Genomic DNA, 15,354 nt, shown 5'->3' on the forward strand with positions numbered 1-15,354 from the left:
ATAAAAGAGCTGCAAAGCAAGTGCAAGGAGTCCCACTGTTTTCTGTTCTGCGCTGGTGCTCTGCAGGGGAAGCGAGGAGGGCAGAAGGCAGAGTTGGTCCTTTATGCTGAGCTCAGGTTTACCTTCCTGCAGGAGCCCTGTAGCCACACTGCTCCAGCCCTGCAGCAAATCTCTTGCCATACGGATTGCTCTGATGTCCTCACCTCGTCGTGAGACTGTCACCATCAGGAAATGGCCTAAAACCTGATGTTAGCACTCTACCTTACTGCTCGATAAAGAAGTGGTTTGTCATATGTTCTGGTACCTGTGACTACTTTCCTTCTGCTACAGGAGTGGAAATGGCACAAGCATGCTCAAGTGCAGGCAAAGGGGACAAGGACAAGTGTCGCCATTCAGCTAATCTATACAACAGAAAAACTAGCAGGTACTATGAAAGGAGCCTGGTTTCTCTTTATGATTTAAAATACATCTGTGCAAAACAAGTTAAAATACCTACCCAACAAAGCAATCTTTCAAATAAACAGCAGGCCAAAGAGGAAATAACCCCCCACAACTCGTTCAGGCAATTAATTGCTTCTTGGACAATAGATGTATCTGACAAGTCACATGAAAGAAGGATCACAGAACACCTACCTCCCGAGCCTAACCAGGACTTAAATCCCACCACCTCTACAAGCCAAACGTTACACTCAAAACTGACAAGAGGATTTTTCTGTGTGCATCTGAAAACGCCTCTTTTGCTCAGGGGGTAGCAAAGAGGCTGTTTACGGGATCCCGTATGTTTTACTAAACTTTGGAAGGAAAAAAAGGGCTGCCAGAAAACATGCCCTTTCCCCACTGGCCTGCTCCCCCAGCTACCAGCCAGCAAGGTCCCCCCGAGGCCGCTCTCCATGCTTTGATGACGTTGCTGGTTCTAAAAAGATGATGGAATTTCACATCTGCAAATAGCATTTTCATTCCAATTCAGGGTAAAAACCATTTTCAAAACCCTGGAAGTTTCTCGGATCAGTTAACTTCCTGAAAAATTATAGATAATTCTCATTGCTTTCCCATCATTTCTAGAGGCTCACTATGTTTTAAGGCCTTCCTTGCATAAGGGGAACTTGTTTAAAAGCTTACCTTCTTTCACCTCCCCACCCCCTCAAAAACAAAACTTTAATAGCATTCCTAAGAGAAGGCAAGAATTACATTTTTATATAGCCAAAATTCAGGAATCTGGCTCAGTTCCCAAGGCTGCTCAGAACGAGAGCCTACACAGTGCCAGTATCTTCAAGTAAAGACTGTTTATAGTATGGGAGAGATTTTGGATTAGATAGGCAAGGACAGCTTCATGGGAGGACCCAAGGACAACGCCCAGCCACACGTTTCACAAAAAGCCACATCTGTAACTGCAAATAGTGGGAGGGAGCAACTCCCTAAGCTCAAGCCCTGGTGACAAAGATAGTGAAGCATTTAATCAACAGTGCTTAAGGTCTCATGAAAGATTAGAAAAGGTATTGAAGAGGGATAATGCCATATGAAAGAAGGGAAAGCCTGACCTTTTGATTATATAGCCTCTGACACACAAAATAACTGTACAAAAGGAAAAGTGACTTACATTAACTACCCAGTGTATTTACTTTGTTCTCTCTAGATTGCAGAGCCACGCCACTGGTGTCTAGGTGCTTTCGATTCGTACTGCGAGTAGGCAGATTAAGGCAGAAAACGAAGAGGAAAGTACACAGGAAGAAAAATGGCAGCTTCTAAGACTGTCAAATTCAAGTCACAATCCAGAAAAAAAAAAAAAAAAGGAAGCGGGATGAATGAAATGATAACCTACAAAATTGTACAGGTAACTTGACATGTCTGGAAGAGGCCCTGTAGCAAAGGATGGAAACACCCCAACCCCTATAGCCTAGAAGATGGTTTGCTGCACAATTTTAAAATCATGCCTTATTGATTTACACTGTGTTTTAGGTACATCAGGAATACAACTGAGTAACCTTGATGAGTAGTAGCAATCATTTATGTTATCACAAAAACTGGATAACTTTTTTTTTTTTTTAAAGTCATGCATATGACTTATTTCTGTTTGAAATGCGAAGGAGAAGCATAAATTACTTGGTACGTTTTTGGCAGAATTACTCTGTGAAACAACTGCTCTTGCTATACCAGCTCTGCAAATGCTGTGGAGCAGATGTTCCTTGCAGAGAGGTTTCACAGAAAACGGAGGTTGGAAGGGACCTCTAGAAGTCATCTGGTCCAACCCCCTGCTCGGGCAGTGACCGTCAGCAAGAGCCAGTTGCTCAGGGTTGTGTCCAGGCAGATTTTGAAGATCTCCAAGGATGCAGACACCACAGCCTCTCTGATTGCTCCAGTATTTGACCACTCCCACGATAAAAAAACTGTTTTCTTGTGTTCAGACTGAATTCCATGTGTCCAGTTTGTGCCTACTGCCTCTCGTCCTGGCACTGGGCGGCAGTGAAAAGAGCCTGGCTCCAGCTTCTTTGCACCCTCCCTTCAGGTATTTTTATACATGGATAAGATCCCTCCCCAATCTTGCCTACATCAGAAAGCTTTTAAGAAATATTGAGACCAATACTTAATTATTCAGGTCTATGCAGATTAGTACATGTTATTCTACTTCTGTTTCTTGGGGACAGTCTTGTGAAAGGTGGTATTTTCAAAGAAAAGGATGGTTTTTTCCGACTGTACCTAGAATGCAGACTTAACATTTGAATGAATGAACGGGGACTATGCAAGACTTGTAAGAAGAGATCTTGCAAGTGAAGGCAACAGGCTAGCAGCCAAATGCTGTTACTCTTCATCCCCAATAGTCACCATCATCTCTTAAATAAAAATACATGGAAAAAGAAACTATCTAATAAGAGTAACCAAGGAATACATTTGTTGACAAGACAAATGCTGGTTTAATTCTCTCAGGACAAAAATTGAACACTGGAGCTTTTACAAGTATTTTCTGGAAAGTTATTCCTTAACATTCACATGTAATAGATGAAGAACCCTAAATACTTTTTCTTCCAGGAATAGGGTTCATGAAGATAGCATAATGGTATATATCTTAAGAAATTAAAGAAAATCTATAACCACATCTCTAACAAACAACATCAAGAAAATTCTGTATCTGAAATAAGTCCTGAATTTGATTACAAATAGCATAATGATCTTCATTTTATGCACTTGCAACTGAATGTGCACATAAGGATGAATAATATTCAGCTCCAAAGGATGCCTTAGTTACACCCTAGTACTGAAGACAGAGGCTGTCCACACCTGGCTTCACTGCACAAAAATGTGCAGGGTTATTTAAGACCAAAACCACACTGCTGCAACATATGAAAAAGAGGAAACTGTAAGTTTTGCACAAACCCCAGTGAAATAAAGACCTTTTCTGACAGTCATTGTTACTGCTAAATGTTTGCCAAAATATCAAAATCAATTAAATGCATAGGTAGATGGAGAGTTTAGAGACTCTGGCTGGTGAGGACTGAAGTGAACTCGAGAGGGAAGAAGATGGTTATTTAATTCAGTCCTCCAGAAAGCCACAGTTACAGTGGTACACTGCCCTCCCTGTGTAAACTGTGCAATCTTACAAGGAAATGTCCTCCAGAAAATCTGGTGTGTGTGGTTTACCAGATGGCATAATTAATACTTCTGTGAACATGTCTGCACCTCTTCAGAAAGTCGTTAGAGGTATGCCAAATTGTTACTTAAATTCAGTGCTAGAATCTCAAGCAGTAAACACAGGTCAGAGAAATAATGCTTCAAGAGGTCTATGGTAAAAAATAAACTTGTACATTTTATATACACAGTCTTTCAAAAGCATGCTCTTGTCAAAGAAAAAGGAAAGCCAACTAAATATAGAGATTTCTTCTATTCACAAACTCAAGAACAGCCACACAACAGGAATAGGAAGAAACCCATTGTCACTGCTGACATGAGTATAATTGTTCATCAACTTTTTATACTGCCTGCCAGCAAGCACTGCAAGTGTGGAATAGCACTAGGCACAGGAACAGCCAAGTTGTGATGTGGTGCAGGGTGGAAAATGCCAGAAGACTTCCTTTATGGGAGAGGACCCAGACGAAAGCCCGCAGCAGAGACGAGCGGGTGCTGCGTAGCGCTGACAGACGGTCCCAGTGCCACACATTCGCTCAGTGCAGGACCACGTTTGATAACAAGAAGCCTCCTCTCCGACTGCTTATTCTCCTGGAAGAGACAGCTCCACTCTCCCCATTAACTACTGTGAGTTAATTTATTTTATTTCAAAAACTGAGCCCAAAATAGTACCCTGACATTTGAGTGTGAGCCATATATTATAATTGCAGTCTATACTTAGCGTTCAGCTCAGTAAAACTGTCAGAGACCAAAAAGTTACACATGGTTAGGATTCCTGATACTATTGAGGTTGTCTTTTAATAAATCTTTTCCTCTTGCCCTCCTCCTAACTATGGGAAGATGATTTTATTATTCTTCGGTGCAAGGAATAATCATGTAAGTCCAGAGGAACCAAAAAAACCAAACCCAAACCAAAAAACCTGCAACCCTTTCCTACAATCACAAGTTAGTCGATGCACCTCACCCTCAAGACTGCAGCACGGACAGGGGAAAAAGTATTTCTGGGAAAGACAACGAAAAGCAGATTAGCAGATGTGGTCCTCCCAGTTTGCCAGGGCTGCTCAGATGAGTATTGCTGTTTCATTCTTCTGACAAAGATTTTTCTCCCCCATTTTTTGAGGGGAGTAGGGAGGGTAAACTAAACAGACCCTTCCAGAAAGTAAATACGCATATAAGTATTTATCTTAAAAAGAAAACCATGATGTTTCAGAAATTCCCTTTTTGCAAGGGGAACACAGAATAACCCTGTTCTGCGGGAGCTATGGTTGAAGATGGGTCAGTCGGGGGGATATCCCAGCCAGTTTTCCTTTGATGGTTTCAACGCTCTGCAGCACCACGAGAGAGTGTGGGGGAGGACCAGGAATTCCCCCATCCAAGCTTGTATGGCAGGCATGGCCGTCCTGCAGGCACCACGGCTGCATTCCTTGCTGTGTGCACAATGAAGGGGAATTAGGTAGCAGCCCACACCGACAGCATCTCCAAAAATTCCCTCTTGCAGGCTGAGAGCAATTCTTTTGAGCTGTATTCAGCAATATCCCTCTTGTGCTGCAGATTCTAGCTAGGCAGCAACTGCAACCATCCTGGGCTGCTGCAAGGAGCAGTTTCACCTTTCCAGCTGTGAAGGGACCGCTGCTCTCTCAGGTGTGGCATTTGCGCTGATGTAATTTCTTTACCTGACCACTGATGCAGCCCAAAGTGCTGCTGTGCCTGCTTCAGGAACTAGCACATTTCTGAAGGAGATGTCACTCGAAAGCCAGCAGGGGCATGAATTACAACAGATATATCGGGTTACCCACTTGAGATATTCCTAGCGATGGGATAACCTAACATTTAGAGTAGCCAGCAAGAGCTAAAAATAATAAGGAAGAGTCACCATCCAAGATAAAACCTTGGAAAAAGCACACCATGTAATTTCTCTCCTGTAATGGTGAAAGTACTCAAGAAGAATGTGCTGAGATTAATTATTTCTTCAGACGGAGCTCCGAGACAGTATTTCCCCATATCAAATATCCTTTTGTCAGGGGTAAGTGGTCAAATATCTCTTTCTCCCAGCCAGACTTAGAACATCTGGAAAGACTGAAGAACTATTAAAGAAACAAGGAAGGAAAGAAAGAAGTATTACTATGGAAAGACTGAAGACTAAGGAAATACGAACAAGAGAGAAAGAAGCTAAAAATAAGGACGCTGTCTTTTGATTCATATGAACATGATGCTGTGGTTCTAGAGGGGCACAGGTTTTTGGAACAGTTGGCGAACAGGCCTTGAGAAATTCCAAGCACAAGTGGCTGGAGAAGACCTCAAAAACTGCACGAAATGAAGTAAGGCTGCTGAAAGTGAATCAAAGTCTGACAAAAGCCAAAAATGTTTCTGACAAAGCAAGGGACTGAGGATGTTGAGCACGCAGCCTGTGGGAAGGACAAGCCATGCTGGATGGACACATCTCAGAAATACTGCCTTCATGACCACCACTACCGAGGGGATGTCATTGGTGCTGCGTGAGACAGGAAGACTTGTTTAACGTGGTGGCATTTCAAAGTCATTCTCCAGTCTAATGCAGAAACTTCATATCCAGATGCAGCATCCAATTGCTGTATTGTGAAATGAACTCTGAATAATCACAGTTGAGTAAGCAAGTGAAAAATTCATCTTGGCCTGAAGCATGCTACAAGACTGATTGTTGCTCTTAGTCATTCTGAACTGATAGGAACCCGCATAAAAGTTTCTAAGCTGACCTCTTGCAGGGGATTCAAGTATATTTAATGGATCAAAGTCAGATGCATTTCCAGATGCGTGGATAAATATGTTTTACTCTAGTCCTTTTGGGGAACTGAAAATACTCCATTTTCTCTGTCCCTCAATTTCAGACATACATTCCAAGGAAGCCATCTGAAATGTGATGCTCCAAGATGGTCACAGTGCAACAAGAAGCACTGCTCCCAAGCTGCAACTTTGTAGAAAGTTCATGGCTGTTCTAGAATCACAGAATGGTTTGGGTTGGAAGGGACCTTAAAGCCCATCCAGTTCCAACCCCCTGCCATGGGCAGGGACACCTCCCACCAGACCAGGTTGCCCAAAGCCCCATCCAGCCTGGCCTTGAAAAACTCCAGGGATGGGGCATCCACAGCTTCTCTAAGCAACCTGTTCCAGTGCCTCACTACCCTCAGAATAAAGAGTTTTTCCCAAATATCCTCCATTTCAAGCCATTACTGCTTGTCCTATCAATACACTTGCTCATAAAGAATCCCTCCCCAGCTTTGCTGTAGGTCCTGTTAAGGTACTGGAAGTACCCCAGTACTGGCCTCCCTGGAGCCTCCTCTTCTCCAGGCTAAACAACCCTGTCTGTTTTCGTAGGAGAGGTGCTCCAGCCCTCTGATCACCCTGATGGCCCTCCTCTGGACCTGCTCCAACAGCTCCATGTCCTTTGTGTACTGGGGGGCCCCAAACCTGAGCACAGGGCTCCAGGTGGGGTCTCACAAGAGACACCCTACAACTGGTGGATCCCATAGCTCTGCTTTTCCTACAGCCAGCAAACATTAAAATAAGTCTGTGTTACAACGTAAGCTTTAGATAAAAACATTCTATGGCATCAAATGGAAGTGGTGGATGCCATATGTAAAAAAAAAATAGTTAAATGAACCCTATTCTAAATGAAATCTTAAATAACCTCATGTTTCACATTTTGTTGGCTGTGCTATCCTCAAGTACAATTCTTTCTATTCTCACCTCAGCCTTTTGCCAGTGCTTTTATGAATAGCTGATACACAAATTCACAACACGAGATGTGGTACAGGGGCATTGAAAAACAGTTCCCTTAGGCAGTTTACATTCATTTTCCCTTCTATTGTTGCCTTGAGAATCTGTGTTTTCTCTGTAACAAATATATGGGCAGAAAATTATTCATGGCATCCACCCATTCTAATTTACATTTTCCATTGTATTTTATTTAAGGATCCAGTGAACACCCTTTTTCATAACTTCTACTTAAAGATTTACAGCATTTGTTCTCTCAGACTTTCCTAAAACATTCTCTGAACAGTAACCTTTTAATTGAACAGACTAGGCTTCCTCTAAAATGGAGTTATTCCTATATTAAAGCTGTTTCACTTAATTTCTGTGTGCAAAGGGGTATGTATCTAAGAGGAGATGAGACATCTCCAAAAAAACCCCATAGGTCTGGATGATCACTCAGAATCAACCTTTCTAGTTTAAAGAAATTCAGTAATCTGTTTCTTCTGAGGTGAAAATCATCATGTCAAGCTATTATTTACCGAAGATCAAGCCTTTACACCAGACACTCCTCTTGCATCATGCAACATGACATTAGTTTGCCAGTACTATATATTCAACTATGAATTGGACTCGGTCTTTGCGGGTCCCTTCCAACTCGGGATATTCTATGAATTGGTCAATAAAAATTACTACAATTTATGGTAGCAGTATTTAAAGAAACCGTAGACTGTACACAGACCAACAGCAATTTTATTAAAGTATTCCTTTGCTTCAGTATAATTTCACACAAGTGTAAATGAAGCAGAATCATCACAATCAGAGCACATATATGCTATAAAATTATTAGTTTACAGATGTTTTCTTCCAATATTGCAGAACTGAAAACATCCAGCTAATGAAAGCTGCTTCTAGTAAACTTCAAACAAAACCACAATCTCTGCTTGGCAAACATCCTCAACAATGAGAGGACATCCATTTCCTAATTATTGTACTTGGATATTGTTTAAGTCAGAGCAATGCCAGAGCACTACGGTTTTGTTGATAAGGCCTCTCTACTCTCAGATTTCTAACTGAGCCACGAAGGACTTACAGGACTTTCACAGTGATATAAACAGTAGTTTTCACAAAAACTCATTAGATATAGTTTCTTGGGAATGCAGACATTAATTAAACCAAACAGAACTTTTTGCAAACTTCTGATGGCAAGCAGCACAGTTTATCGTACGAATTCCTCAGGAACTCTAGCACTCTGAAGTGTTTAGAGGGGCCGATTTACTTCTCACAAAAGCTGTGCAATGGAAAGCACTGCACTGCTCCAAGTTGCTTCTCAAGAGGATAAAATTATCATTTGTGTCATCATCAGCACTGCTTGTGACAGCAACTTTATTTTTCCACGGATGTTTCCCGTGTAAACTGACCCAACATGATCTTACTGGGTTTGAGATACACTAGGCAGAAAGACAATAATAAGAAACCAAGGAAGTCTTAGGAGAAGGAGGTGCAGGAAGCCTCTGGAGGAAAGGAATCGACTGGATGACTTCCAGCAGTACAGACATAAAACCACTGCAGCAGTAGCTAGGTTTACGTAGTCAAACACTGGAGGAGACGTGACAAGAGCCTAGAAAGGTCAGGACACATCTGACTGAGACCAGAGAGCAGGCCACAGAAACACTGAGCCTCACATTCTCCATGCAGCAGGATGACAACTTGGAGCTGGCTGGCATCAGATGTTGTGTTAACACAGGGACAAAGACACCAGCAACAGACAGATTTTACAGTTCTAGTGAATAATCGGTACAAGGAGGAAGTTGACACAAACATGTATGTATCAAGGTAGCTGTTAAGCGGCAAAACCAAGAAGGAAGTTCTTTTAGTACAGTCCCCTTGTGGTGATGAAATAAAGCCAAAAAGCACACGCATACATCTTATCCTTTGTAATGCTCCCATTTTACTACGTGCATAGTACAGATGCACTGCAGGCGTTGAATGAGGAGGGTTATACTAGGGAAAAGAACATTTCAAAGGTACCAAAGCTGAACTGGATAGATGCTGGGAAGTCAGGCACCAATCTTTTAAGCTATGAATTATTTTTTCCATGCCTCTAATTTGAGAATCACAGAATATTCACAGCTTACCAAATTAAATCAATCAAGATGTGTTTGAACTTAAGCGATATATAAATGTTATATATTTTGAAATATTAGGTCTTTTTCACTTCAAAAATAAGACTTTTCAGATGGAAGGTATTCTCCCCTACATTTGATTAGGTCCCAATTCTCCAGCTGCAAAAAGGAGTGCACGTTTTCACCCCTTACCTCAAAGAACTGGTAGGAAGGAGGAAGAGAAGATGGCTACATATGTGAAGAATCTGGCACAAAGAAATTTAATAACACTCTTTTCCAAGCCAAGTACTAACTGCGTGCAACAAAGAAAAAAGAGCCAGATTCTTAAAGAATGAGAATCACACATGCATAAATATTGGCTCAGTATGGAAGCACCATTTCCAAGCACACTGAAAGTGCAATCCTTTAACGGGACAAAACCCTATGTAATTAAAAGATAATATATCATTACACATGATTACAAGAGGGACAAATAAAGATCATCAAGTTCTCAAAAACACGAGAAGTGCTTTCAGTCACGGTTTACACACAACTCATTGTACAATAGTGACTGAAAATATATGTTGCCAAGCTCATAACAATGAACATTTTCATACTGATTCCAAAGGAGTTGGGGAAAAAAAAAAAAGCACACACACTTTAAATTCCATTCCATACCTTGATTATTTCCACCAACTGATCCACACCACTGTCACCTGGAAAGATTGGTTGTCCTAGTAACAGTTCAGCCAATACACAGCCTGCTGACCACACATCTGAAAAGGGTGAAAAAAAGCAGAGGACAAGAGAAGGTATCAGTAAAAGGTATGTACTGAGCCATTTATAGATGTGTATATATATATATAAAACCACAGAAATTTTAAGCTACTAATTTTATCACTTGCCAGGTTTCATACTGCATATAACACAGCTAAAAACCAAAAACATTCCTCTCCTAAATTTACAGCTAGGAAACAAAGATATGTGGCATAAAGCAATAGGGGGGCAGGTATTCTAGAGTCAAACAATGAGACAATATGAACTGGAAAATAATGTTGAACACCGCATATCTTGACATTAAAACTTATACACATAGGGAAAAGAACAGTATATCTGCCATGGGAAAATTAGGAACTTCCCCAAGCCCTGTGTGGTTCTTAAATCACAATGATCATGAACTACTCATAGTTATCATCTACCACAACAGCTGATGTTTTTGCTGTTTCTGAATGTTGAATGGATTAATTTTTCATCTATGTACTGAAAGCATATATACATTAGCAGACAAGCCAGTACTGCAAATATTACTAGTAATATGTAGTACGTAATAATTTAGACAGCCTCAGAGTCACATCAAGACCTAATCTTTATCCCAGTTCCATTTGCAAACTTGGCTGAACACCAGCGCTGCAAGACATAGGTCAACAGCATCCGTAAAAGATGCCATAAATTAATTTTCATTCATATACCATAAACCAAATCTAGCCACTAGAAGCTGCTCCTCAATGTAAGACAATCTTCATCATCTATTACAGGTGTATCTTTTTATATAGAAATAAGACAATTCAATACTACAACAGTAACTTAAGAATGCATCTACATGTACTACAGGATTTAGCTTTTGTCCTCCAAAACAATCATTCTGAACAAAAACTTAACCAAGCAGTTTCAGTGAACACTTGACAGAAGATACTTGTGAGAATTTGCTACAACTGCACACCAAATACTGAAGTTTGAACTGCTCAATAGACTACAAGTATGACAGAGATGCAACAAACTTTCTCCAAAAAATAGGTTGCCTGTAAGGTTTTCTAGAAAAGTCATGATTTATTCAACGTACATCTGAAACCTCACACAAAAATCTTAAAAAAGTAATCAATACCAAAAGATTTATAAAGCCTACAAGACTGTAATGCCCCAAAAGAGAAAAAAACAAAACCAGTCACTTTCCTCCCATGCTTCTTTGAGCTCTTGCATACTCTTATAAGAGAATATTCCTCCAGCAAGCAACAGTAGCACCACCACAACTCAAAACCCAGATAATTGCCCCATCCCTGGAAGTGTTCAAGGCCAGGCTGGATGGGGCTTTGAGCAACCTGGTCTGGTGGGAGGTGTCCCTGCCCATGGCAGGGGGTTGGAACTGGATGGGCTTTAAGGTCCCTTCCAACCCAAACCATTCTGTGATTCTATGAATTTACCTCCTGAGACGTTTTCCAGCTGGAGATATTCCATGCTGAAGATCCTTACTCCCCATGTGTATTCAAGTAACACCACTGGGAAGTAGGATACATGCAACACACAAATATTTAGCTATAACTGACACCTGATAGTCCTCTAACAGTTGACTATTACTTTGTCAAAACCACTAGAGACTGATACAAAAATAAAAACATCAGGAATTCAAGATTGATAACAATAACTGGGAAGCAAGAACAGACTTCTCCTTCCCGTGTCCATATTAAAAAGAGAGAGTGGGATAATGTAGAAGTATTTTCCCCTCTTCTCAAGAAAGATACAGTTCAATCATAACACATGGCAGACAAAAAATTACTGCAGCTTTCAACATAATGCCTCTCCAAGTCAAATTGATGGACTGTCACATAATGCCTTAGGACAAAATTTGCATCAGTGCTTACCCTAAAAAGTAATGACTTGCAATGCAAACGGCAATCAGAACTAATCACAAGTTTAAGCCAAATTTCAGCAAGCAAACAAGCCACACGCTTTGTGAACGTTTAGCAATATTTAGTAGAAGCTGATAAAGACACCAAGGTGCCAAGATCTCTTTTGGGCAAAGGCATCAAATAAAGAATAATTAATTGCATCTGACTGCTCAGCAGCTGATAACTGATAACTACAGCCATGAGACCAATATATACAACAAAAGGATGATGCAAAGTATTACTTCTGTCACATACCAAGAGCCTGTCAAAAATGTGGTTGGGTTTCTAGGAACTTACACAACAGTTCAATAGATAACAGATTTCTTCAGAAGCAGTGAAGAAACAGATTAAATGTATTAAGCTGAGCACTGTAACCTAACAGTCCACGTAAAGGCACCTTAAGGGGTTTTGAGAAAGCAGAGTCCTTTCCATGTGAATACACGAAGCAAGTGGCACCCCAAAGCTGTAATCATTATTGACTATTCCAACACTTACTTTGGACTGAGAAAGAAACAATATATGGGAAGGAAAAGACAGAACATGCACAAAACCAAAGCTGGTATTTGAGTAAGTCAGCACTCAGAACTCAGTTCCTTTTAAAATCTGGAAACTAAGTTAGCATATTTTTTTTTTGAATTGGACTGTGGTTTTGTAAAACTGTTCTTAAATAACCTGGCTGGCTTCTCTGTGAAATTGGCTTTGTGCTGTTTTATCCCTTCCTGGGCTCCCTTCTCCCTCCCCCAGCCAATTTCAGACCAGTCTGAAAGGCAGAGGTCTTGAATCCATTTCAGAAGTTTTGTAAAAACCAGAGGGAGAGCATGCACCAGCGCCACCGCTGCGAAAGGAGAGCTCAGTCCCTGCGGGACCTGCCTGGCTTGTCCAGAACACAAATGCAGCCGCAGACAAGCCAAAGGAGGTGCAAACAGAAAAAGGCTGGATGCAGGAGAAAGCTGAGGGCACTGCAGTGGGAAAGAGAATAAAAAGGATGTAGGTCATGAGGGAACAGCTGGTGAAGTCTAAGGAATGCTTGTGGCATTTGTGCCGGGGGAATCCATCAAACACAGCAAATCCACTGGAAACCTACGCAGTTGTTCCTTGTGCAGTGAAGTTCATCAAATCAGGTGATTTAATGCCTCGTTAAAAGGTGGTTTAATTTTCCTTGATTTATTTGCTTTAATACTTTAAATTAATCAACACACACCACAGATGCTCTGAAATCCACAACTTTTTCCAGGAGTGTCATTTCACACTCTTCCAAATTCGGACTTGGGCAACATCCTCTCTTCAAAGAAATGAGCAAATCTTCGAAGTATTCTCAATTAAAGCCAGAGATCTGAAGCCAACTTCAGCAGCTTGAAAGCAGGGATGGTAACAAATACAATTTACATAGGTGTTTATACAACTCTGCTGAATAATGTACAATAAGGAAGAAAATGGTAAGTTTTGACTCTGCTGAAATTTAATGAAATTTTTGCCACTGACTTTAAGAGGACTGAAATTTCATTCCACAATGATTTACTTTTTTTTTTTTTTTTATTACTACTCTTTTGAATCTGTCCTTTTGGAATTTATCTTCCAAATTTGAATGGTAACATTTTCTGCAATCCTGAAGTAGAAAATGTACTAAAACCGTACTAAATTCTGTAAAGAGATGTGCTAAAAAGCAAGTAAAATGTACTAAATGCTGTATTTTAAAATGTACTAAGTTCTATATTTAGAAAAATAAAACTGTACTGAATTCTGTACTTAAAGATATATAACTTAAGAGAAGTGATAAGGCAGGTCGTATTAGTTTTTGATAGCTTCTTAACAGACCATGTTTGGCCGTGTTCTACAGTCAAAGCTAACTGTTAAGAGTTTAATCTTTCAGAGTACATTTGCAGTGTAAGTACTGGCTCCCATGGGAAGAGATGTATATTCTTTTTAATATATGCAATCTAATTAAGGCAAAACATGACTATTATTCTAATGCTTTAAATTGGTTAATAAATAAGAGAGGATGTTAATAGAAAAACGAGAATGAAATTTAATGAATTATCCTTATGCCAAACATGTTGGGATGATGTGAAATTTTAAGAAAAAATACTGAAATCTATTGATTTTATGTAGAAGAAAGTGAGCAAAGCTACTTTCTTGATACCTTTAGTAGAATGCAGTCTAAACAATACAGGCAGTAAATGCAGCTAGTTTTCACAAGTAACAAAAGCAGCTTATGTCGTATCTTCTATAGACTGAAAACACTGTCCTGGTTTTAGCTGGGATAGAGTTAATTTTCTTCCTACTAGTTGGTATGGTGCTGTATTTAAGATTTAGGATGAGAATAAAGCTGATAACACACCAATGTTCTAGTTGTTGCAGAGCAGTGCTTGCACTGAGTCGAGGACTTGTTAGCTCCTCGTGCTGCCCTGCCAGCGAGGGACTCGGGGTGCACAAGGAGCTGGGAGAGGACAGAACCAGGACAGCTGACCCCAAATGGCCAAAGGAATATTCCACGCCATATGGCGCCATACTCCTCAGTAAAATGAGGAGTAGGCTGCTGCTCGGGGTCTGTCAGGGCATCGGTTAGCTGGTGGTAAGCAACTGCATCGTGCATCACTTGCTTTGCGTATTCCTTATATTAATAGGACAGAAAAGGAAGGAAAAATAATAAACTGTATTTACCTCAACCCACAAGTTTTACCTTTCTCTCCCCCATTCCAAAGAGGTGGGGGAGTGAGTGAATGGCTGTGTACTCTCAGGTTAATCCAAAAGAAACAGACAAATACCATTATCTGAATGACCTGTAGTAATTTAAGCACTCAAAAACTCACATAGCCTCTTATACTACAAAGCTTTTATTAAATTAATATACATTTCTATTACTTTATTGATCTTCACAGTTATAAGGTGATCATAAACTTGTCTAATAATATGATCTGGGTACTCACCTTGCTTTTTATGCCATTCCAGCACTAGAGAAGGTAAAAGAACCTATATTTCTCTTTAATTCAAGACAAACCATCATGCGTGACAACCTGCAAAATACTAGCTTGAATTCTGCAAGTGGACAATGACCATTTCTAACCAAGGCTGGCTGCGACAGCATACTTTGTGCACATATTTCAACGTTGTGATCTCAAACTCTGCCTTCCCAAGCTGAAAAGTTAGTTCCCATCTTCACTGCATGAGCAGCATTCATTGCATCATGTCCTAGCTCCCCAAACTTGTTATTTTTTTCAAGAAGAAAAAGTTCATACTGAATG

The 15,354-nt window shown here is 40.4% G+C and overlaps 1 protein-coding gene across 5 annotated transcripts in view; it reads right to left on the minus strand.

Annotated features, from left to right (window-relative positions):
- The window catches only part of GSK3B (glycogen synthase kinase 3 beta), a 153,669-nt gene that overhangs the window by 32,804 nt on the left and 105,511 nt on the right, over positions 1–15,354 (minus strand). For all 5 annotated transcript variants that reach the window (XM_067004041.1, XM_067004045.1, XM_048047669.2 and 2 more), the window contains one exon: positions 10,128–10,225. In XM_067004041.1, the coding sequence (XP_066860142.1) occupies positions 10,128–10,225 (98 nt within the window). The remainder of the gene's footprint in view (positions 1–10,127; positions 10,226–15,354) is intronic.

The sequence above is a fragment of the Anser cygnoides genome, chromosome 1, assembly GCF_040182565.1.
Source record: "Anser cygnoides isolate HZ-2024a breed goose chromosome 1, Taihu_goose_T2T_genome, whole genome shotgun sequence".
NCBI classification, from domain to species: Eukaryota; Metazoa; Chordata; class Aves; order Anseriformes; family Anatidae; genus Anser; species Anser cygnoides.